The following is a 25379-nucleotide window of genomic DNA, read 5'->3' on the forward strand; positions in this document are numbered from 1 at the left end:
CTCTGGTGTTCCTGGGTCAGCTGTTAAGAGGTGTTGTAAATTATTTGCTGCTACTACTAAGGTACATGGGTTTGTGAAGAACTTCCCTAAAAAACAAATGGAGAGAATTTAAGTTCAGCCTTGTCCGAATGTGTCTCACTAAGTGGCATTCAACCTGTTTTGTGGAGTGGGTCACAGCTGACACATGGGGAGGGGTGCATAACCGGTGTGCCGTCTTGTCTTTGCTGTGGTCAGCAGTGAGCAGGGATTTTATTGCTGCACTAGCCTTCTACTGAAAATTATTGATACAGCATAAGTAAGAAAGAAGGCAAGGATGAGTGAAGAAGCATAGGCAGTGACCCTACGTGTACATGAAGACACTATCAACACTTTGGCCAATTAAGACACATTCGTTCCTACGACTAAATCTGAGTAAAATTTATAGTAATACTGATAAGGACATGTTAAAAAATTTTAAATTCTAGGACTAATTTTATTTCTATCACTTTCATTGTTATAAAAGTACTTTCTGTTTGTTTTAATTCAAGTAGCAGAAAAGGTATGAAACCTTTTTTAAAAGCCCATCTTCTCCCCAGCTTTCCTTGCCTGGCCCACCCAGTTCCCCTAAGGAATTCATTATCAATCCATCTAGATAGTCATTCACTTCCATCCATCTAGATATTCTCTGCTCATACAAGTATTGTAATTGTATACCACAGTACTTAAGAGCATGGGTCCTAGTTCCTATCAGCATGGACAAGAGTCCCAACCATTTATTAGCTGAGTGATACTGGGCAAATTACTTAACTTCTCTAAGCCTTAGTTACCTAATATGTGACACAGGAAAAATAGTAGCTACATTAAAATATTGTTGAGAGAATTCAATGAACCAGTACATGGTGTTAATCATAATCAAACATACACAATTGCCTTGTTAATATTACCCATGGAGCAAAACTTGAAAGGAAAAAATCAAGACCCATTAGAAAAATAAAGTTCACTATTGAGAAAAATAAAATAGCCATATTTGTTTCTAATTCATCAGCCAATTAAAATGGCTTAATTTTAGATTTATAATTTCATTAATCATATACTTATAAAATCTTCTGTAAGAACCAATAAAATAAAAAGCTCCTAGGGCATTCTATGCTTTAAATCCCTATAAATCTGTTATGTTTTTACCAAGATCTGATTGTGCCCACATTAATGTACCATATAGAATTGATAAATGACAATGACATATGTCATTCTTATTATGATGGAAAACAGGTTGAGATAGGCTGGCCTGGAGAACCCACTGTTTAAAATTTAACTCCAATGTCCATTCCTCTGAGAGACATGTTAATATCACTCTCGACAGAGTTGGTTGCCTCTACCTCCCTGTCCCCATTCTACTTTGCAGATAAGACTTAATGACACCAAATCACAACTTTATGTATACTACTGTCTTCTACAGGTCACAGGCTCATGAAAAAGGAAGGACCTTGATTTTTCTTTAGTGTGTTTCTCCAAGCCCTACTGGGTCTAGCTAGTGCTTTCATTCTATAGGTGCTCCTTAAATTTTAGAAAGAATGGAAGGAATGTTGTGATGCATCACCTTGAAATCAAATGTAGAAATACATTAAGATAACTCAAGATAAATTTCCCCAACCCGTGATATATTTGAAGCATAACCAGTAAAGGCCACTTCTTCCAATTTGTTGCCTAATTCTATTTATTTAGTTTTCTGGTGGAAGTAATAGCTAACTCAGAAAACTACTGTTTGGCCAGGTTCAAAGACAATACCAGAAGTTCACATGTAGTTGAATTATGAGTGTCAGATTTTGAGAAGAGATGCAGATTTTGAAAGACTATGTGGAAAAAAAGGCACTAAGAGAACAAGATGCCGTGGTCACAGATGCATGTACAACCGAAAAAAAAAAAGTGTATCGAAGCCTGCAGTTGAATAGTTCAGGGACTTTTGAGAAAGTATGTATAAGAACTTTCTAAACCTTCCCTCCTTATCTTTGTGACAAATTAGCACATGTAGTTTGTTAGTTTTTGTCAACTCTCTGTGCTTCAAGAAGTTTATTACCACTAATTATATATAGATTTTACTTGGCATCTAGCTGATAGAGAATAAAGCTATAATTCAAATGGGGGAGTCCAATTCTAAAATGTCTTCACTTGGACACACAAAAAACACTGCACTTCGATGTTCTTTCAGTTTCTACTCCCTGTCAACAGAGGATGAGACTCTCATCTCTGGCCTCCTGTGCATAATCCCCTGAGCACTTCAGCTGACCAGCCACAGTCCTGGGCTTCCCAAGTTACTCTTTGCTCTCCTTCCCTCCCCCTCTTTTGGGGAATACAAGCAATAAATATCATGTCTTGTCATACAGAGTTACATTTTTTCCACCACACTATAAGCAATTTAGAACTAGAAACCGTAATCCTCACACTGCCTAACAAACATTCAATAAATCTTTCTTGATTGAAAGAACAAATGAATGAATGGTGTGGCCTCCTTAATATTTAGATATGCCCTATAAATGCTCAAAAATGTTAGCTCTTTGCCTAATAATGACTTCAGACAAGCACTGTAGGGCCCTTGTATGTAAGTTACCCGCATTTAAGCCTGACTGCTTTTTAGCCACAGAGGGCCTGAAGAGATGAGGAGATACTCTCACTGTCAGAGGCAGAGAACAATCATACACACACACACACACACACACACACACACACACATTTATCCTCTTTGGAAAAATTGTTTTCTTCATCCAAACCTAACCAAGTTGCTCTAAGGCAGAAAGCATAAACTGCAGACAAGCTCCAACTGTACTAGAGCAGTGTCTGCTCTTATACAATGAATTATAACCACCCAGAATCTTCCTGGCAGATGAAGGAGAAATGTCTCATTATTTTGTTTTTTTTTTTTTTAATATCAACTACCTACTTATAAAAAAGTTTTGAAGAAACAGACAGTTAAAGATACACATACAAAAGAATCACCAAGGTAAATATAAAGAACTAGAAATCAGCAAGAAGGTCATGGAAAGGAAATAATTAAATTAGAAAATCTACCCTAAGTATCATTGGTGTCTTTCTTGGTAGTTAAGGCTAGAAGGAACATTAGGAGTTATAATGCTTGTAAAAACTGACCCTAGGGAACTAGCTAGTGAATCTTTCCACAGGTAAGAAATTGATTAGTATGCAATAATGTCTTCATTTAATGTTGCACACAAGAAAGAAACTTTCTTCATAGTGTTTTCTCTTAATTTAACCACTAATGAAAAGCTTAGGGCAAGATGTTAAATCATGGGTAAGTGAAAGCATTCCTAGTACAAAAGTAACATACAAAGTCGTATGGGTCAGGTACACCATTTTCTGGTGAGTTAACATAACGTAAGGCACAGTGAGTAATAATTCCTTTTGCTGGTGGTTCCCAAATATGGGTGATCAGTAGCATAAATTGGGGAGCTGATGAATCAGCATCTCTGGGAGAGGGCCCAGAAATCTGCATTTTTAAAAAGCAGGCGCCGTTTCACACGTGACCCCGTGACTCCTTAATTGAGGAGGGCCTGCCCTGCTTCTCCTCCCACAACTGCATTAGGGCAGGTGCCGGCAGGTACATGACAGCCACTGCCACCAACCTAAGTCCAGCAGTGTCACTTGACAAACGCAGTTCCCTATCTTTTTAAAAAGACAGTTCTTTACCTTTTATAAAGATAGTTCTTTTGCTTTTTTTTTTTTTAAAGGTTTTATTTTTAAGGAATCTCCACACTCTACTTGGGGCTCAAACTCAAAACCCTGAGATCAAGGGTCGCACGTTCCACCAACCAAGCCAGCCAGGTACCTCAACAGTTCTTTTACTTTGTAAGAATACTACTACTACGTATTAACATTGATATTTGTGAAGTTATTCTGAGTTGTTCTATTTAGATATTGGTTCTATTATTATTATTTTTTTAAAGATTTTATTTATTTATTCATAAGAGACAGAGAGAGAAAGAGAGAGAAAGAGAAAGAGAGAGAAAGAGAGAGGCAGGCTCCCCGCTGAGTGGGGAGCCTGATGTGGGACTCGATCCCAGGACCCTGGGATCATGACCTGAGCCGAAGGCAGACACTTGACCATCTGAGCCACCCAGGCACCCTGGCTCTCGTTTTTAAACTTCAGTGTAAAAGAGTGCATTAATTACTCTAACAATAAAATTGCAAATGTAACAAAAAATAACACATAAAAGATGCAAAAATACACTGGATGAAATGAACTGGCCTCTGGTAAGTGAGCACTGAGAATGCTGAGTGCTCCAGTTGTTAGTGCATGAGTAACGTCAAAGAACATTACAGTTATTACCAACACAGTGGTTTCCCAGTAATGTATCCTAGGTAACACCACATTTCGGACACATGGAATGCATGTGGTCAAATCTGCTTTATCTCTTTTGTCTTTCAAAGCTGCTACATAGCCTCTAGACCTCTCATGGACTGCCAGTGTGAGCCCATCATTACAAGACAGCATTGCTCCCTTTCAGAAATGAAGTATGGGGTTGGGCTGGGATGCTGACTTGAGTGATCTAAAAGCCATGCCCTCCACTCTACTGTCTTAACTGATGATGTGCTGCCTTATGAATATCCAGTCATCTTTCCTCCCAGGCAAGAGCACATGAATACAATTCTATTCCCAGTACTAATTTCTCAGAGTAGAAAGACTCATAGGTTCATGTATGATGATCATATATCAGGAAATTTACACAGCATTTCTAGACACCTTACTGGAAGAGAGAACAACAACAAAACTCTTTCAAATTGAAATGGAAAATACTCATTTTCCGTAATGTGGAATAAAATGGGAATTCCCGTGTCTTTCTATAGCCCAAAATGATTAGTACTGGTTTCCACTAGACGGACCCTAACTTGGCCAAGTCACTTTATGATGTAAAATTTATTTTTAATTTTATGTTAAATTGACATGCATCCTGAAGATTTTTAAGGGACATCAGCAATTTTTTATTCAATGAGTAAATACTCTGAAGATCAGAAAACCCAAGCAAGAATCATTGTACTAAAACCAAAAACTACAGAGGCGCCTGGGTGGCTCAGTCAGTTCAGCATTTGCCTTCGGCTCAGGTCATGGTCTCAGGGTTCTGGGATCAGGCCCCACACTGGGCTCCCTCCTCAGCAGGGGAGTCTACTTCTCCCTCTGCCCCTGCTCATGCTCTCTGTAAAATAAATAAATAAAATCTTAAAACAAAACAAAACTACAATGTTTAGACACAGAATTTCTGGGAATATTTCATAAACTCAGTTCTTTAGCATTATTCTTGCTGTTTGTTATTATTGCTACTGTTGTTGTTATTAGCCATTTTATTTTAAAAGTTATTTTCAATTTAACTTTAATAATAAAATTTGAAAATCAACTTTTTAGGCACTAGCTGTGCAGGTCAAAGTGGTTTGACGCTTGTGCTAAGGTAAATAATGATCAACCGTCAGTACTTTTCTTTTTCTTTTTTTTTAAAGATTTTATTTATTTATTTGACAGAGAGAGAGAGACAGTGAGAGAGGGAACACAAGCAGGGGGAGCAGGAGAGGGAGAGGGAGAAGCAGGCTTCCCGCTGAGCAGGGAGCCTGATGTGGGGCTCGATCCCAGGACCCTGGGATCGTGACCTAAGCCGAAGGCAGACGCCTAACGACTGAGCCACCCAGGTCCCCCAACAGTCAGTACTTTTCAATCGTTTTGCCTTCTTCAGATTACTGCCTTTATTACTATGAAAATGACCAGAGTCATTACGGCTCAGCTTTCCAAATGAAGCCACGGCCAACCTTGCATTTGCTGTGGGCATTCAGCAAGGCCCTGCGTGGCATTCACATCTGTCACCAACTGTCACAGGGGCCTTGCCCTTGCATGTTTGAAAACCCCAAGGAAGGAGAGGGTGATATGGGGATTTTTCCCTTCGTGTCTGGTTCTGATATTGTTGAAGTTATTTTAAAATAGATCATTTAAGGTTCATATAAAAGCCAAAGGGAGGAGCTAAACTGGAAATCCTGACAAAATCAGTTGCTCAGACGCTAATAGTTCTGGAATGTAAACGCTGGGAGCAATCCATGGTTTGGGCCACTTCCTCCTAAGATTTGTAGGGAAGTTAGGAACGGCCTCCAGCAAACTACATGTTTTAAAAAAGGCCGTATTTTCTTTCGTAGATAAAACTTCCTGTGTGTGTGTGTGTGTGTGTGTGTGTGTGTGTGTGTGTGTGTGTGTGTGTTTTAAAAACTTATTTACTTGCAATTCAAAAAGACTTCTCACCTTTAGTGCTTCCATGCCAGCCTGGATGACAGGAGCAAAGACAGTCTCATTTTCATTAGAGTCTGCAAACATCTCTGGAATCTGGTCCAATAAACTATAAGAAATGAATGAGTAAAAGGTTTTAAATGTTTAACATATTTGTAATAAACTTCAAGAAATAAATCACTAGCATTTCAAGCCTAAACACATACGGTATTTATTTCACACTAAACACCTATGGGTGACTTTCATAGGTCATTCCTTAGGGAATAATATCCACACATATGGTATTTATTTCACACTAAACACCTATGGGTGACTTTCATAGGTCATTCCTTAGGGAATGATATCCTGACATGTCTTGGAACCAAAATTTATAATTTGTTTGGAACATTTACAAAAGCATACCATTTACATTTTTGACTTCTTAAACCATAAATTCTTGGAACAGTGGCTATATCTTCAGTTATTACCATCATCACTGAATACACTCATTCATACACAGGAAATTTCTCTCTCCAGCAAAGAGAGGGGACTGATCTGGTTGAGTGTGAGTATTAAAAAAAAAACTCCTCCTTGGGGCGCCTGGGTGGCTTAGTTGGTTGTGTCTTGACTCTTGATTTCAGCTCAGGTTACGATCTCAGGGTCATGAGATCAAGCCCCACATCAGGCTCCAGCCTGGGCATGGAGCCTGTTTAAGATTATCTCTCTCTCCCTCTGCCCCTTCCCCACTGCTGTTTCTCTCTCTCTAAAAAACAAAACAAAACAAGACTCCTATTTTTAGATATTGGTGTACATTTAAAATAGAACATAAATGATGGAGTTTTATAATCCATGTGTTAAAACCCCCTTGCTAATGACAAACAAAATAATGTGTATTTGAATCAAAACAATTAAAAACAGATACCTGATTTGTATCTAAATTATAAAACACTTAATATTTACTTGTGAATCACTGATTGAGATTCTTGATAGTTGACAAGGAAACCGTCCAATAAAGGAACAAAGACTTCTCCCACATCAGTCACCACCATCATCTGAGGCTGGGCCAAGTTACTCTTTACATTAAAGAAATGCAGCACTTTGTTATATGTAATAAAACCAACTCGGATTGCAGAAGTTTCTTCTTGTTCTTCCCTGTGAGAGAAACATAGTGTTTAAATTTCTTTCATATATTTATGAAAGGTTTCTATCAGAAATTTACTAAGTACACCTTCTATAAAATATATGGAAGAGATGCTTAAAGTTTTGCTCTTAATTATTGTTTACCAGTGTAAACAATACTGAGTCACAGTAGGGGATGGGGATATTACAAAAAATAAGTTGATAAAGAAAAAAATTGTCAAAATTCTAGGTAAAGAAAAGTCAAACATATGAAAATATATTTCTTTAATATATTCCTTTCTTTAATATATGTATTCTCAATCCACAGCAATTACAAGGTGTACTTTTTCTTTCATAAACATGCTATGCATATTACATTCTTCATAAACAGAGATCTCTCAGAAGTCACCAGAAGGTCAGAAGAACAAATGGAACATCTGAAGCAAGAGAAAGGCACACTCAGATTACAAATAGGATAGCTATTTTTATCAAGAAAGGACTTGCTCCTTCTGTGTGATTCTTTTCTTACAGATTCTAGAGAATCTCAACAGAAACTGAAAGATTTTGAGAGCCATATACTATATAAATATATAAAATAAATCACATATATAAATTGATGATGTAATCCTTATTAGGTAGCCATTTGTGATGTCATGGCAAGACAATAAAAGTAATAAAAGTTCTAAAACCATAACAAAAGCAAATTTTTTTGAGAAATCTCAAAATAAGGCCTTAATCCTCTGAAAGGAGTGTAAGGCATAAATATTCTTATTCAAGTCTCTATGAAGTATACTCAGAGTTGAATGGTCTAAGCTCCAGTTAATATTTACCCAAGTTTCTCTCTGTCTCCCTTCCTCTCCCTCCTCCCTCCTAAAATACTACTGAAGCTCTTATTAATTTTCATTGGTGGATATAACCTTGCTCAATGGTTACATGACAGCCACAAAAGATATATGCTATTTTCTTTGATCCTTAGATATCAATAAAACTTATTTTGCTAGAGGACAACTTTTTTAAAAAAGTACCTAGTATGCTCAGTGTCTAAACTTTGCACATAGCATAATGAGTTACTTGAGTAAGAGAGAAAGGAAAATAAAATATATAGATGAAAGGATCTTAAGTTCAAATTGTTGATGCCATTGCAGACTTCCCAATTTCTTTGATGTTTCAGCAGGGTACAGGCTGACAAACTACTGACTTTAAACTCTATCTCTTCTTTACTTCCTTTGCTAATTGAGGGTATTTATTCTTCACCGTGGCCTTCATAAATGGGTGGGCAGTTTAAATAGGTCCTCATAATCCCTTCCAAACACACTTGGTAAATGTTTATATTCTGGACTCCTGCAAAATTTTCAGAAATGGTATCCTTACCCTTTGTAACTAACTGCACATACACTGACTTATATATCCACTCACCCCCCTCAATATCCTAAACTATATGATTTCATGCAACTAACCATTATACTAGACTGTACCCATGTTCTTCCTCCCCCCGCCATTTATTAGAATTTTACTCTTTAAGACCAAGCACAGATACTCTTCCTCTGTCAAAGCTCCCCTGATGCTACCAACCAGAAGTTACTTCCTCTTCTAAATTTCTACAAATCATTCACACTGGGCTCTTAGTATATAATGCCTTTTAGTTAATGTATCATGAATCCTTGACTATAAACCAATAAACCCAAAGTTTATGCTCTCTGCTCCTGACAGGGTCTAGTATAACATGGGGAGTTAGAGGTATGTTCAGGATGATTATCGTGATGGTGAAATGCTGTATTTAGGAGGGCAAGTTAGAGCCCAAATGATAAACTGATCATATGCATCTCTTCTGAACTCCTGTTTAGTGATGTCACCTTGCTAGTTTAAAATCGGCCTGGCTGGAAGTATTTTACACTACAGGAATGAGCAAACACTACAATTAAGGCTTTATTTATTTGAGATCCAGTTTACCAGCATACCACTGGCTAAGCTCCCATTTCCGAGTAAGCCTTTTATTACATAAGGTGATAAATGTCCGGCAAATCCTGAGGGCATTTATTCTCTTTTAATAGTCAATTTAGAGTCAATTAAGGCAAAAGACACAGAAGAAAAATTACAGAGAAGAATCTAGATTGCTATTTCCCATTGGATTTGGACATTTTCAAGTGATGGGAAAGGCGTATCCTGAGCTTCACAGGGTTCACTTAAAATCTAAATTAACATTTTAAAAAACTTCTAGCAGAACATCTCACATTATTGCAAAATATTAGTATATGTTTTCATGGAAATATATACTTTTTTAAAATTTGAGAAACAAAGAACTATCTTAAAATTTTCTTGTTCAACAGTAAAACTGCCTTGTTAAATCATATCCAGAAGAAAATGAAATCTCAGCCTCTCCATATTAATTCTATATAAATTTAATAAAGTTACATAAGGGATATCACACAGAACAATACGTGTTTCTTCTTTTGCTTTTCAATTACCACTTCCTTCAACACGTGTCCCTGTTATTTTAATGGAATGAATCTGACAGAGCAATACTGAAGATGTTAGTAACTAGATGAATCAGAATATTCAAAAATCAAGCATTTTGAACATGTTAACTACAGCAGCATTAAAAACAACCAGAAAAACAAAAACAAAAAATAACCAAAAAAACCCAACTGCTTGATCTGAACAACAGAGGAAATATTTCAAATCTTTTCTTTCCTATTCCAGAGAAATCAGACAGAAATGGCATCTGGCAAAATCAAAGATGTAAATTCAAAGTTAAATAGTAAAGAATGGGGCCTTTACTTTTCAAAAGATTTGCTAAGAGATGAACATACCTTAGACATTAATCAAGACATATACTGTGCTTTAAAAAGGCTATTTGGCATATTACCTGGTTCAAGGAAAGTAAATCAGACTGATGGCAATCTTACCATAAAAAATATAAAGTTATAGGGGCGCCTGGGTGGCTCAGTCATTAAGCGTCTGCCTTCGGCTCAGGTCATGATCCCAGGGTCCTGGGATCGAGCCCCCCATCGGGCTCCTTGCTCAGCTGGGAGGCCTGCTTCTCCCTTTCCCACTCCCCCTGCTTGTGTTCCCTCTCTCACTGTCTCTCTGTCAGATAAATAAATAAAATCTTAAATATATATATTATATATATATATATTATATATATATATATATAAAGTTATACACATACAGAGCCCAAAACAAACTTCGGGGAAGAAAAAAAAGCAACCGGATTTGTTTTAAAAGATAAAGGAAGAAAAGGCATTTTGGCTTCAATTAAAATTTTGAAGAGAGATATTTAAATAGTAGCAGGGAATAACTAGCAGTATCCTTTTATTTTTTTTTTATTTTTTTATATTTTTATTTTATTTTTTATTTATTTTTTATTTATTTTTTATTATTTTTTTCTCCTATCTTTTGCTAAAGTCACAATCTGCTTCAATGAGATATTAAAGTCATGATAACATCTAGGGAAGGAGGGTAGTTTCATGACTTATATTAACAGGCCATACACTTCATATCACACTGTGTTGGAAAGGAGCAAGGGGTTAGTGAGGTAACTAAGAGAAGAGGATAGCCTAATCTAACCAGTTTGAGTGAAGGTAAAGAGACAGACATCATTTCCAGAAATTAGAGTAGTTTTCTTTCATATTATTCACGGTCCAAGTTCAGATTTAGAATTAAAACAGCCCTGTGAGAGAAGTCTATAAGATATATGATATTCAGGGATGCCTGGGTGGCTCAGTCAGTTAAGTGTCTGTCTTCGGCTCAGGTCGTGATCCCAGGGTCCTGGGATCGAGTCCCGCATTGGGCTCTTTGCTCAGCGTGGAGTCGGCTTCTCCCTCTGCCCCTCCCCCTGCTCATGCTCACGCGCTCTCTCTTTCTGACAAATAAATAAAATACTGAAAAAAAAGATATATGATACTCAGCAGGTAGTCCACACTTCTCAAGTATCGCTAAGAATGAGGTAACAGAAGCTATAATCACAGTCAGCAGGCATCACATGCCTTTCCTACGCCCCATCTTCAATTTGCTCCCAGTTCATTCTTCATTTTAGAATTCAGTTTGAAATCACCTCAGTATTTTTTAAACATCCCCAAGGCTTTTCCAAACCATCCTTGGGAATATTATGACTTGAGCTTCATAGATACAAACAAAGCTACTCCTGGGAGGTCCAGAGTTCACTCTTTGAGGCTCACATGCACCAACACAGCAGCCACATACAGAACGAATAGAGAGGAATGGGCACCAAGGACTCAGGAAGCCCTAAGGACCATAGACAACCCATCCCCCAACGCATCCCTTTCCAGAACAGAGACTGCTTATGTTCAGGATATAGGGAGGGGTGGAAGATGCTGAACCTGGCGCAGACACTAGGTTTCAGACAATATTCCTTAGCCTTTTTCTTAACCATGTTTCCTCTCATAAAGGATCTTCTTACTAGATGGTACTTCCCACCCTAAACAACTAGTTTGCACACTATAAAAAATAGCCATGTTTGCTGAAATACCTTTCCACCTTTCCTTTTGTGCATTGTCCCCTGCAGTGCCAAGGAAAGTGATCTACCTTGTGCTAGGACCTGGAGGCAGCAGTAAAGTGGCAAAGGGGTTTGACGGTGTAAAAGGGCAAAGGAAATTTGGCTAAAAAGCTACCATCTCTGCGGTAAGACAACAATTCCGTTTTTCCTGGCATCCCTTAGAACTCTACTACAACCCACAGCTACTGGTTTCCACTGGAAAATCAACCCCTTTGAAAATGAATAACAGACTTCCAAAGTCTTTCCCATCACACTGTTGGGAATCTCCTTATAATTTATAATGTCTTTTGAATATTGTTTACCATAGCATTAATTTTTATCAGTTTGTTTCTTTTGCTTTGTACAAAAGATAACTCTGGACTTTTTAAGGACTCAAAAAAATAGTGCTGTTTGATTTATAAATATTTGCCCAATGTCCTCATCAGCAAAAGATATCCATGGGTCATTCAGCACTTGTTTTCTGGCCAATAAGCTAATTCCATAATATTGTGCAAATTCTAAAAATAATGGGAGTTCCCTTACTTTGGAAGTTTTTCCAGCACAGTCTTCAGTTCTTCACATATGAGCTTCACAAGTCCGTTCTTGATGTTACTATATGAAACATCAATCATGAAGATAAAGGCTGGTGGATTGGGAGGCTTATTCTTCTATAGGAAAGCAAACAGATCACACAAATGTAATTATAAAGTATATATACTGCATAATCAAATTAAAACACTCAGAAACTCCTGAAGATCATCAAACTTTTCATTTAATATTTTAGGATATAACATCTGTGGAATTAAATCATTTTCTAGAACACAGTCTCTGATGCTATAAAAAAGATAAAAGCTGTTTGTTTTCCAGGGTATGACCTGCAGCACACTATTGAGTTAGACAGGATTATGATATCTAGCAGAAAAGCTTCACTTTTATAGCATTCCAAAGACCTTATCACTACAATTACCCAAGGGTGAGTACAGTCTGGTGGCCAGCCTTGCTTATAACCCTCTGCCTTATGAGAAGAAATGTGTCTGGTACCTTGACAAATTGAGCCCCCAAAGAGTACATACAATAATTAGCGTTTGTCTTGAAACTAGTAAAATTTCATTAACTTATAGATAATACTATTTTCAAATCTTTTCCTTTATAAGCTCTTTCAGTTTTAAAGATATGAAATTATATATTAAAATATAATTGTAAGGGGCGCCTGGGTGGCTCAGATGGTTAAGCATCTGCCTTCAGCTCAGGTCATGATCCCAGGGTCCTGGGATCGAGTCCCGCATCGGGCTCCCTGCTCCTTGGGAGCTTGCTTCTCCCTCTGCCTCTCTCTGTCTCTCATTAATAAATAAATAAAATCTTTAAAAATATATATGTATAATTGTAGGGGTGCCCGGGTAGCTCAGTTGGTTAAGCAACTGACTTGGGCTCAGGTCATGTTCTCAGGGTCCTAGGATCAAGCCCCAGGTCAGGCTCCCAGCTCAGCAGGGAGTCTGCTTGTCCCTCTGCCCCTCCCCCATTCGTGATCTCTCTTAAATAAATAAATCTTTAAAAAATAATAAAATATAATTGTATATCTTAAAATTGTACTATATTGTCAAATACTTACCTATACCTTATATATTTATGGTTAAAAATGGAATATTGGGCCTTTTCTCTATCTGTTTAAAACAATCACTATAACATAAAGCAGCTGTTATATAAATGTTTTGTATCTGTTGGTCCCTTTACTGGCTGGGGTTCAAAGAGCTCTTAGGAAGTGATTCTTCAGTTGGGTCTTACAAAATATTTAGAAAACAGAACCACAGGCAAACTTAGTGACTCAAACTAAAACAAGAGTTCAAGTTAATTCAATTTTTAACTTTATGATAAATGACAAAATGTTCTAAAATAAAATTGTATTTTAGGGCACCTGGGTGGCTCAGATGGTTAAGCGTCTGCCTTCGGCTCAGGTCATGATCCCAGGGTCCTGGGATTGAGTCCTGCATCGGGCTCCCTGCTCCTTGGGAGCCTGCTTCTCCCTCTGCCTCTCTCTCTCTCTCTTTGTCTCTCATGAATAAATAAATAAAATCTTTAAAAAGTAAAATAAAATTGTATTTTAATTATTATAATTATAAAATTACATGATAATATCTCCAAATTACCTTACTAATTAACTCTATATCCACTAGAAGGCTAGGTATAACACTCTTCTAATAAAGTCTGTCATTTGAAATAAGAAAACTGCAGGACTTAAAAATCATCAACATAAATGCTTCATTGCTTTGTCACATTCAAAATCAGACCAACAAAGAAAAGAAAGAACTCCACTGCTGTCTATCTGAGCATTTTTTTTTTTGCAAATCATTCCTGATTCCCACCTAATCTAATTTATAATATAGACTTACATTGATTTATATCAAATAAAAACAACAATCATTTCCATTAATTAAGCCAAAGCCTCTTTGTAACCGACCCAAATGTGCCTTACCAATTCTTGTGTCCTCTCTCAAGTTCATTACCAGTTCCCCCAGTGAATAGTTTCCATAAATCCAACACGCACATCTCCATGGAATGCTTCACTGTAACTAGTTTTCTATGCATCGGAAACTAATTTCTCATTCCTCTAAATGACATTCTCTTCCAACAACTCTATCAAAAACATCACTACACACCAACTCAAAGGCTTAAAAATATGAAATTAGATCTGACTATTCCTTTTCTTTCCATCACTGAGTCCCATTGATTATCCTTTCAAAATGATCCCTTCACATGTTTTATCTGGTCCCTACTCTTAACCATCCAGAAGTTTGCCATCTCATATCTAGAAAACTCTAATGACTTCATCCCTGGCTGCCTGAATTAATTACTCCACTTTTTCAACCCAGCTTGCTTTGTCTAGCCACGCCTAACAGGTATGAAAAACCTGGTTTTCCATGACAACTTACCAAAACCACTCTGTTAAGGGTCACAGACCTCCTGACTGCAAATGAGGGACTTTAAGCTGGATTAAGTAAAATCCAGCTCTCATCCTAAATCTCTTTTGTTTCTCCAATTTTAGGCATGGCAGACCACCTTCACTTTTTTAGCTGTCAAGGCACTGTGGTGTCATTTCCTCTCCCACTTTTTTTTTTTAAGATTTTATTTATTTATTTATTTGACAGAGAGAGACACAGCCAGAGAGAGGGAACACAAGCAGGGGGAGTGGGAGAGGGAGAGTCAGGCTTCCCGCTGAGCAGGGAGCCCGATGCGGGGCTTGATCCCATCATGACCTGAGCCGAAGGCAGACGCTTAACGACTGCGCCACCCAGGTGTCCCTCCTCTCCCACTTTTCTGACTGCTGCTTCTGTTTTTCATTTTCTTATCTTTCTCCAAAGGACACCCTCTTCTCTTCTCTTACCACATGCTCCATCACAGAGATCTTAGTTACGCAATTTTAACCAGCACCTCTTTATAGGTGACTCCACAAATTCTTTCTCAGCATGGTCTCTTTTCTGAGCTCCAGACCAGCATTCTATTTAACTATAGCACACTTCCATATAAAGGGCCTGCCAAGATCTTCACTCAAAATTTTAGCAGGTAAGACAAGATTTATCCCACTGTACTGGCTTCTCCGTAAGGAACTTAGAGAAAGCATGATCCTCAAAAACAATCTGAATTTCAAATCTCATTTTTTCCATGGAATTGTCCACCTTTCTAAACCATCCACGACCAGTTAATTGTGAAGCCCTTCTGGTTCCAGTACCCAAATTTAGACCCTAATTTCCAAAATTATTTCTTTTTTTTTTTTTAAGATTTTATTTATTTATCTGACAGAGAGAGACACAGCCAGAGAGAGGGAACACAAGCAGGGGGAGTGGGAGAGAGAGAAGCAGGTCTCCCGCAGAGCAGGGAGCCCGATGCGGAACTCGATCCCAGGATCCTGGGATCATGACCTGAGCTGAAGGCAGACGTTTAACGACTGAGCCACCCAGGCGCCCTCCAAAATTATTTCTAATTGTGGTAAAATATACATAAAATTTAACACCTTAACCATTTTTAAGTGCATAGTTCAGTGGTATTAAGTACATTCACACTGTTCTGAAACCATCACCACCATCCACCTCCAGAACTCTTTATCTTGTCAGACTGAAACTCTGTGACCATTAAACAATGACTTACCATTCCCCTCTCTCCAGACCCTGGCAACCACCATTCAACATTTCTACATTCTTACCTCCATGAATGTGACAATTCTAGGTACCTCAGAAAAGTAAAATCATAGTATTTGTCTTTTATGTGACTGGCTTATTTCACTTAGCATAAGTTCATCCATGTTTAACATGTGTCTAAATTTCCTTCCTTTTAAGGCTGAATAATATTCTATGTGTGTACATACCATATTTTGTTCATCCATTCATCCATGAATGGACTCTTGGGTTCCATCCACCTTTTGGCTATTGTGAATAATGCTGCTATGAACATGAGTATGCAAATACCTCTTTGAGACTCTGCTTTCAATTATTTTGGGTATATACCCAGTCATTCTATTTCTAAATTTTTGAAGAACTGCTATACTCCCTTGAGTTTCTCTTGCTTGGACTACTGCATTAACTTCTAATATCCCCCTGCCTCCAATCTCTTTCCTCTCATTACACAGACTGCTGTCAGAATAAACTGTCCAAAGACACAATACAGATCACAACGCTAATAATGCCTCTGAAAACAGAATGTTTATTTTTTTATTTTTTTTTTTTAAAGATTTTATTTATTTATTTGAGAGAGAGAGAATGAGAGACAGAGAGCATGAGAGGGGGGAGGGTCAGAGGGAGAAGCAGACTCCCCGCTGAGCAGGGAACCCGATGTGGGACTCGATCCCAGGACTTCAGGATCATGACCTGAGCTGAAGGCGGTCGCTTAACCAACTGAGCCACCCAGGCGCCTCTGAAAACAGAATGTTTATTGAGAGTCCTCAAAGTCAAGCACAGAGTTTGGCACAAAAGAATGCTCCATACTGCTGAGTGAATAAATGAGTAAATGGATGGGTAAATGGACTAAGGCAACAACTCCCTCTCTACCTTTAATGGTCCTCATCACCTACTTAATTAACATAAATTCCTCAATGGCCGGGCATTTACAACTCCCCATAATACTCATTAACAAACAGGTATAAAAAGAAACAGGAGATCAAAGGTATGACACCAAACCCAGTGGTTAGTCTGTATCTCAAAACAATTTTCCAGCTTTACTTCCCATTATTCCCCAATACACATTCCTTCAACTAATTTAAGTGTTTGCCATTTTCAAAACATTTCCTATCCAGAAGTCAGTTTAGTAGGCCTGGGCCAAGAATTTGGCCAGAATAGTATTTTGTTTGGCATAGTGTTTTTTTAAAAAAATATTTGAATATGAATGTGTTTTGGGGGAAAGGGAACATCCTCTCCAATTATCCTAGTTCCCATACTAACTCCACTTCACTCATCTACAACACCCGCCTAGTCCCTGAAGAAAGCGAAGCTGCAAATCCTCTGCTTCTGCTCACGGTTTTTTCCCTTCCCTTCCCACATGTCCAAACTCTGCTCATGGTGTAACCAGCTCAAAAGTCACTTACTCTTTGAAGCCTTCCCTGATCCTCCAAATCATACGTCATCGCTTGTCCGTTTTCTTATGGCACTAGGATTATTGGACTCATATGGCATTTATCATACTTGGGTTTATATCATAACAATATACTTATCAGGTCTAGACATAGGAAGTACCTTGAAACCAGTTCATTATCTTGTTAGCTTTGGTATCCCTCACAGCACATAACCAAGTGTCTTGGGCATGTTAGGTATCCATTAAATGTCACAGTGAATTAAAATTAAGTGGAGAGATAAAAAAAGAAAAAAAAAAAAGAAAAAAGAAAGGCTGGCTCAGAATGGGGTTTTACATTTTAGGTATACTTTGTGTGTAGATATATTCTGTAAACTCTTTTTTTTTAAGATTTTATTTATTTGAGAGAAAGAATGAGAGAGAGAGAGAGAGCACATGAGACGGGGGAGGGTCAGAGGGAGAAGCAGACTCCCCGCTGAGCAGGGAGCCTGATGCAGGACTCGATCCCGGGACTCCAGGATCATGACCTGAGCCGAAGGCAGTCGCTTAACCAACTGAGCCACCCAGGCGCCCTATTCTGTAAACTCTTAAGTGAAAAACTCAGTTATATGACAGAGTTGGATATTTTTTTTCCCAGGGGAATCCCATGGTGATTTTCTAAATGCCTACAAATCCACAGTATATTGATAAAGAATAGGGGTTCTATGGTCATGCCAACACAGTTTTCAGTCTAGCTCTAGCACTTTCTACGTGTGTGTGATTTGAGGGTGGCACTTAGGCTCTCTAGGCCTCAGTTTCCCCACGTAATGGTGGTACTCACCACATAGGTTCACTTGAGAACTAAATGATACAACACATAAAAAGTACTTAGCATAGAGCATCACATATAGTAAATATCAATGTTAACTTATTATATAAAATTGGTATCAAGATAAACTAAAATGAATAGGAGAAAATATAATTTTGCATTTCTAAATTTGTGTGGTGTTAAAAAATACAGGTACAAATTAAATAAGCTCTTTTTCATTGTCCAAATCCCTAAGGTGACTCATTATTATACTTTATTTACATTTTGAATTATAATTAAATTTGAAGATACTTAAACTCTTTAAATTTTAAATTTTACTTGGAATAATAAAAGGTAGATTAAGCTTACAAAAAATTCTTTAAAATGTACAGTTTTTTTAGTTTAGTTCCTTGCCTGCTGGGCGAAATTTCCCATCAATTAGACATCTGGAACATTTCCAGATAACAGAGTTTGAAGATACTGAAACTTTTGTTCCCAGAAATAGATTTGACTCTCTGCCTGAGTTTCTATTAAAAAAGCATAAAATCAAGATAATATAGCCTTTCTGGCAAGAGAACTAGAAACTGAGAGCATAGTTATATTTATACTATGGTTGCAAAGATCAATCAATAAATTTTCCATCACTAGTTTTTATAATGGCTTTATTTATGGTCTACTTAATCATTCACCTTCAGCCAAGAACCGTAAAGAACAAATAAACTGCCTAAAAGTAGTTGGTACTTTAGGATTTTTTTTTGTCTGATATAAAGCATTAATACCAAAAAATGTTATGTTTCTCAAAATATGTTCAGATGTTACATTTTGAATTAATAAAGCATTAACTTTTAATAACTAGTTCTATGTAATGTGGTAAAAGAAATCATACAAAACACTAAGATAAACACAAAAGTTATATTAACTGAAAAAAAATTAAATCCAGGGCGCCTGGGTGGCTCAGATGGTTAAGCGTCTGCCTTCAGCTCAGGTCATGATCCCAGGGTCCTGGGATCGAGTCCCACATCAGGCTCCCTGCTCCTTGGGAGCCTGCTTCTCCCTCTGCTTCTCTCTCTCTCTCTCTCTGTCTCTCATGAATAAATAAATAAAATCTTAAAAAAAAAATTAAATCCAATCAAGTGAAAAAACTTCTATTCAGGAAAAACGTTCTTTGTAATTTATACTCAATAATGTGGACTGGTCCCCTTGCAAACATCGGTGATAGAATTCTGTGCGTGGAGGCTATTTACGGAGCACTGGGCATCAGTAGGCATTCACATTTGGAAGGGGAAGTAAGAAAATCAGTCAGAATGACTCTGTTTCTTCAGGTCTACATATGGTACTTCAGAGAGAAGCTGAAATCTGAACTGATACCCAAGAAAATGTTTCCAAATCACCGAAGAATTTTAAAGCCCTGCGAGTTACCCAAAATGATGGTCACTCTCACTATGACATTGGAAAAGGGAAATAGCCAGTCCTGGGAATAGTAACAGACCTGCCAATTCATTCATTCATTCATTCATTCACCCACCCCACATACACTGATTAACTGTCTTCCTTGTACTAGACACTGCAGTGGAGGCCCAAAAGACAGCCAGGACAAGATTCCTGTCACCAAGAATACTGAAATCTATGAAGAGGGAAAGTATTTAAGAAGATTTCATGGGGATACCTGCTAAAACCAATATACAGACCAAATTCTATGGGGTGTGGGGGAAACCCAGGAGATTTAGTAAATAACCACTACGATCAAGTCAAAGAAAGTGGTTCATGTGTACACATGCGTACACTCACATACGATAAAATTTCAGGCAGGTATTACAGAATGAGTAGGAGTTTGCTAGGTGGGGTATCTAAATGTAACAGGAGGATGCAAAGATAGTCCGGTCAAAACAATCTTACCTAAAAGCATAGAGTTGTAAGAAGGGGTGATGAGTTCAGAGTCTGTGGTGAGTGTTTTGTACAGCTGAAGAGATGGCCAAGGTGACAGTATGGAGGCCAACAGTTAATGATCTCATAAGGAAGGCTACGTTTTTTAATTTAATTTTTTAGATTAAGGAAATGGGGAGGAGTCTCACGCTTACATTTAAAAGCAAGGAAACCGGAGGCCAGAATCCCAGGCTCTCACATAGTCCGAGGGAGATCCTAAGAGTCTTAAATCATTGTGGTGATGACGGGTGTGCAGAAAGGAGGTAGAGAAACCTGTTCCAGTCCTATTGACCATATCGGCTGAGCATCTGCCTTGGAAGGGAAAACCTTCGGAGACCTCTGACAAAACAAATAAGGTTGAGGCACTCTATGGAACTGTTGCTTTAAGAACTCAGTATTTTATCTGATAGGGACATAAAAATGAAATTATTGTTTTCTATTTCTGGCACCACTTTTTAGTTTTTAAAAATAATCACTGCTCTGAATAGTTTGGCAATTTAATTATGTTCACAGCCTAGAAACCCTGATCTGTGTCTGAGGCATTTCTACATCCCCATAGCACCACCAAAATGCTTCGTTTGTGAACCAAGATTCAGTTCTTTACATATGAAAGTTATTCACTTGAGTTTGACATCAATGTATAAACACTTGAAGTCCTGGGAACACTTACTCTGCAGTAATCCAAAGTAGCAACATATTCATAAGATCCTAGAGATAACTCTGGCTTCTCATAGTGGTCCAGCCTTCTCCCGATGTGGTCCAGATGTTGGAAATAGAACGGTGGAACTAATAAAATCAAAATAAGAAAGGAAACCTTTTGTTTTCATAACACAGACAACTTAATAAGTTCTTAAAATTTATTACGGGAGGAAAAGAAGTACTTGAGGGGGAAAAAGTGTTTTAAAGCTAGAATGCAGTATATTCTAAATATCCACTATGTAAAAAGCATGTGTGGAAAGTACAAAGGTTTTCTAAAAAATCCTCTCGACTCTTCTGCAAGTTACCGATGACACATAACATTTATCATTTAGACCACTGTGAAGAAAAGGGATAAAAATACTGGTGTTTTTAAATTGTCACAGAGAAAATTTAATTCTCCCTATTTAATTACCTCCTTTAAAAGGAATTCTGACTTTTCTAACTATTTAAATTTTCAATATACCTAACGGAAATATACCTTGGTTATTTGGACTCATACTATTAACTACAGTATTTGTTATCCTTTAATTAAGAGATGTCTTCAGCCATGGAAAGTCTGCATGGTAATCTTTTAATGTCTGGACTTCAGAGCAGAGAGGATTGCTGCATTAGGGAAAGACTATACCACTAAGATCTCAGCTGAGAACTCTTAATTTGATTCAAATGTCTAAGGAGGTTAGTTCTGGCAACGACCTGGAAGTCATCCAACAGCACAGGAACACTTATGAGTCACACACTGAACACTTGGACAAATATGGCCTGGTATCTCTGTGAAAACAAACTCCTGTTGCCTTGAGATTAATAGGGCTGGCTATTAAACCACTGACAAAGGAAGAAGTATTTAGAATAACCAGCAATGCTCTGGTTTTCAGCATTTCATAAAGAGCAACATTTTCATTTATAAGACTACAGAAGTAATGCATTCTCTTTTAAAACCAACAACTCAGTATTCTTTATTTTTAGTTGTGAACCAACGTGAATTACAACAAGACTGTTTTCGTAGGTTGGAACTTAAAAATAATCACCAAGAACTGATTTTTCTATTTTCTTACCATAACGTGGCCATTTCTTTTAAAACAAGTTTTATAACACTCATACGTACATATGGATCTCTGAATTTGGAAAATTCAAAGTCCTGTAAAGATTATGGAAGTGGGAAACTGACAGTCTCAGCAGAGATAAGTAAACTATGAGGGTCTAAACGTCTAAACCTGCAATTTTGTTACTTTTAGTTGAGGGAGATGATGTTACATTGGCTATTTAGGATTAGGTATGGTAATTTCTACATAGTATAAACTATAATTCATTTTCATTCACATATCTACATGTAACATGCGAAATTTTTTCCTTTAATTTCATATTCATTAGCATTTAATATTATCTGTCATGTTTATAAAAAAAATTCAAGTCACATTGTAAATTATGCACTGCCAAATGACACTTGTCTTCCTGCATGCCTTTTGGCCTCACATGCTTCCCACTGTGCAATCTCTGGACACTTTGAAGGGAAATAGAGTGAAACCATGTGACCAAGCTTGCTGGGTTCTTTCTAACTTCAATAAACCTCTGTCTTCTTTAAACCTAAATGAAGAATGCAGGTGTCAGTGTAAATCTATAGGAGTCTGGCTCCTTTTAGCAACAAATATTTGAGCCTAGTATGAATAACGCTATTGGAAAATGAACATGGCAGCCTCCTAGGAGTGAATACCCAAGGGAAGGGAATTTATTATGTAGAGATACAAGAATTCTTTTTTTTTTTTTTTTTCTACCAGGAAGTGGCTGGGCTCTGAGCTGATACTCTGGGTGTGACGCCAGGGTGTCACACCAAACTGAAGATCCTGGATCTAAAAGCTACATAAATTTCTGATTACCTTCCTAAGAAAGGTGAGGGTCTGGCTAAAGACACTGAGGAGCTGGTGACCTCGGTGGAGACATTTATCCAAATGCTGCAGGAGAGGTCTCTGCCTTCTCATGACTCTTCCCCACAAAACTAAAGTACAGGGAAATGAATTGTCACAGGGCTCCTGAAATCCAGGTCCCAAGACTGGAGTGGTAGCCAATGATTTGGTTGCAGATTTCATCCAGGATGAAACAAGGAATAAAATCTTCCTTAGAAAGAGAAGTAAGGGTGGAGAACCAACAGAAATCTGGTCTCACAGGGATATCCAATTTGCAATGAGTGGATGCCGCAGTTGGAGCAAGGAGAGAGACATTGCAAGAGGACCACAGTTTTTTGAGATGAGGATAGAAACCAATGATTCCACTCCATAGCAAGGCATTTTTAAGAACTGACCAAAGTTTTTGTGAGAAAGACTCAGTCTCTGGCACTCTGAGTTGAACAAAACCAGGGACTGTAATAAGGAGCTGGGGCAACAAGGCGCTCTCCCACCAGAGAACACTCACAGAGTTGAGCCGCCATGAATGCAATGACAGAGGCAGAAAGCCGTGACATTCTTCAGATTTAATGACCTGCAGAGAAGCATGTCTATGAAGATAAGGAAAGAGGAAAACACGTAGAAAGTTCATGCTCTCATAATCATCACATGGTTCTACAAAGGGTCTAGAAATGTAAATGAATGTGGGAATGTTTCAGGCTGACTATGCACTTTATTGAGCACCAAAAACTTAAAAACACAGACTTGTTATGAATATAATGAATGTAAGTTGCTTTTAGCAAGTTTGCAGTTTTCTTCAACATCAGTCAATTCATACTGGAATGACAGTGAAAATATAAAGAATCTGCAAAAGCCCTTCAGAATAATGTTTTTTTCCTTTTTAAGCAATCCAACATTCATCCCTGAGGGGGAAAACAATCTATACATGTGTTAAAGCCCTCAGTTAAATCAGAGCTTTTCCTAAATACTGATCAGCTCACATTCAGGAATAACTTGGAGGAATAAGGAAAGATTAAGTCTCCAACCTACCATCTATAAACACAGATAAAATAAAAGTTCTTCTTTATAATATCTGTGGAAGGAAACCAACCAGAACATGCTCCGTTTGGGACCTCCATGCCCCTCTCCGCCTCATATAAATGCATTAAGTTGCTCCTACAACTTCCCACATGGAAGCTGCTGTGTTTCTTATAAAACTCCAAAGTAGGTAAGTAGTTTTACTTCTCAATCCCCTTCCACAAAGGCTCCGTTGGAGGCAAAATAAAATTTTACCTCTCATGTTTACAGATGACAAAACTGAGAGGTTTTGTTTTGTTTTGCTTTTGCTATTGCTCTGAGTTATTCTTGAATGTGAGCTCATCAGTATTTAGGGAAAGCTCAGGTATAACTAAGAGCTTTAACATATATTTTTTCCCCTAAGCTAAGAAGTAAAACATGTTTCAACTAATAAAGAGCTTTTACTACGAGCATGTATTGGCACCACTTACCATCGTTCACACAGTTGCAAAATCCACACTGATACCTCCTTCCTCCTTCAATGAACTGCATAAATGGGCACATGTAGGCTTTGCACCTGTTGCATCTGACTGGTCCATTCTCTCCATGATTTACCAAATAAAGGGGAATCTATAAGAAGCAAGTAAAATGAAGAGATAGGTGGGTATAGGATTTCAAGGTACTTTAGAAATACTATGGAATAATTTTAATTTGAAAAGTCTTCCAGTGGCATTCATTAAGGAACTCTTAACTCTTGGTGTTCACCAGGAGAGTAAAGATGTCTCTCTTGATACCTTCTGAATTCAAAGAAATACCCAAACAAAAATTAATTTGAATGTTTATCTCATTAATAAGGACATATGTATATATGCATATTTATGTATATGTATTTATCTGTATGTGTGTGAAGGCAGAGAGAAAATATAATGATGGCAATAATATTTAATAAAGCATATGTTAAAAATGTCCTGGATACCTTAAATCACAGATTTTGCTAAGTTTGTTCATTGATTATCAATAAAGAACGTGAATTGGGTCTGATTTCAAAAGCTCTAGTTTGGATAGAGCTCTAGTTAGTTTAGATAGTTCCATCAAAGAATACAAAATGTTTCTTCAAAAATGAAACTCTCTGAAGAAATACACAATAATGTTCACTTTAAGGCAAGGACTCTGATTCTGCCTTTTCTGTTTCTTTATCCCATGACAAAATGTACTCTCAAAGTCGCTGGTCATGCTTTGCCAGGACTTAAAAAATAAATATTTCAATTGCTTCTTCCTCATAAGCATGAATAGAAACCATTTTACAGCTTGAAAGTGAAAAAACTCAGCATTAGAGTCTGCCTTGTTTCTCAACTCTTTTGGCTTTCAGAATAAAACCACAAAGATTCTTCTTGCTTTTATAAATCTCCCTTAAAGATAACATTTCTAGAAAAGCTTGAGAATTACAGGGTTTGGCATGTTAACAAAGTTTTACTTAAAAAAAAAAAAAGGATGTAAATAAAGCAGACTGCTTTTTAATGGAGACCTGAAGAGGAGGAAGGTGGAGGATGAGACAGGGTCAGAAGGCCATTTTCTACTCAACTTAGAGAACTGAGATTTACTGTTTGTCCCTGTCCAGATGTTCAATGCGAAAACCAATCCACTGCTGAGGTTTCAGAAATGAGCTGTGAGATCTCATAACAG

The 25379-nt window shown here is 37.6% G+C and overlaps 1 protein-coding gene across 3 annotated transcripts in view; it reads right to left on the minus strand.

Annotated features, from left to right (window-relative positions):
• Positions 1-25379, minus strand: part of SEC24D (SEC24 homolog D, COPII coat complex component) — a 103913-nt gene that overhangs the window by 23749 nt on the left and 54785 nt on the right. For all 3 annotated transcript variants that reach the window (XM_025874095.2, XM_073892182.1, XM_025874096.2), the window contains exons 9-13: positions 24188-24326; positions 20777-20892; positions 12387-12511; positions 7187-7378; positions 6263-6356 (exon numbers count right to left, since the gene is read on the minus strand). In XM_025874095.2, coding sequence (XP_025729880.1) covers positions 6263-6356; positions 7187-7378; positions 12387-12511; positions 20777-20892; positions 24188-24326 — 666 coding nt within the window. The remainder of the gene's footprint in view (positions 1-6262; positions 6357-7186; positions 7379-12386; positions 12512-20776; positions 20893-24187; positions 24327-25379) is intronic.

Source organism: Callorhinus ursinus, unplaced genomic scaffold (genome assembly GCF_003265705.2).
Source record: "Callorhinus ursinus isolate GAN/ISIS: 27379988/994484 unplaced genomic scaffold, GSC_fseal_2.0 scaffold4, whole genome shotgun sequence".
NCBI classification, from domain to species: Eukaryota; Metazoa; Chordata; class Mammalia; order Carnivora; family Otariidae; genus Callorhinus; species Callorhinus ursinus.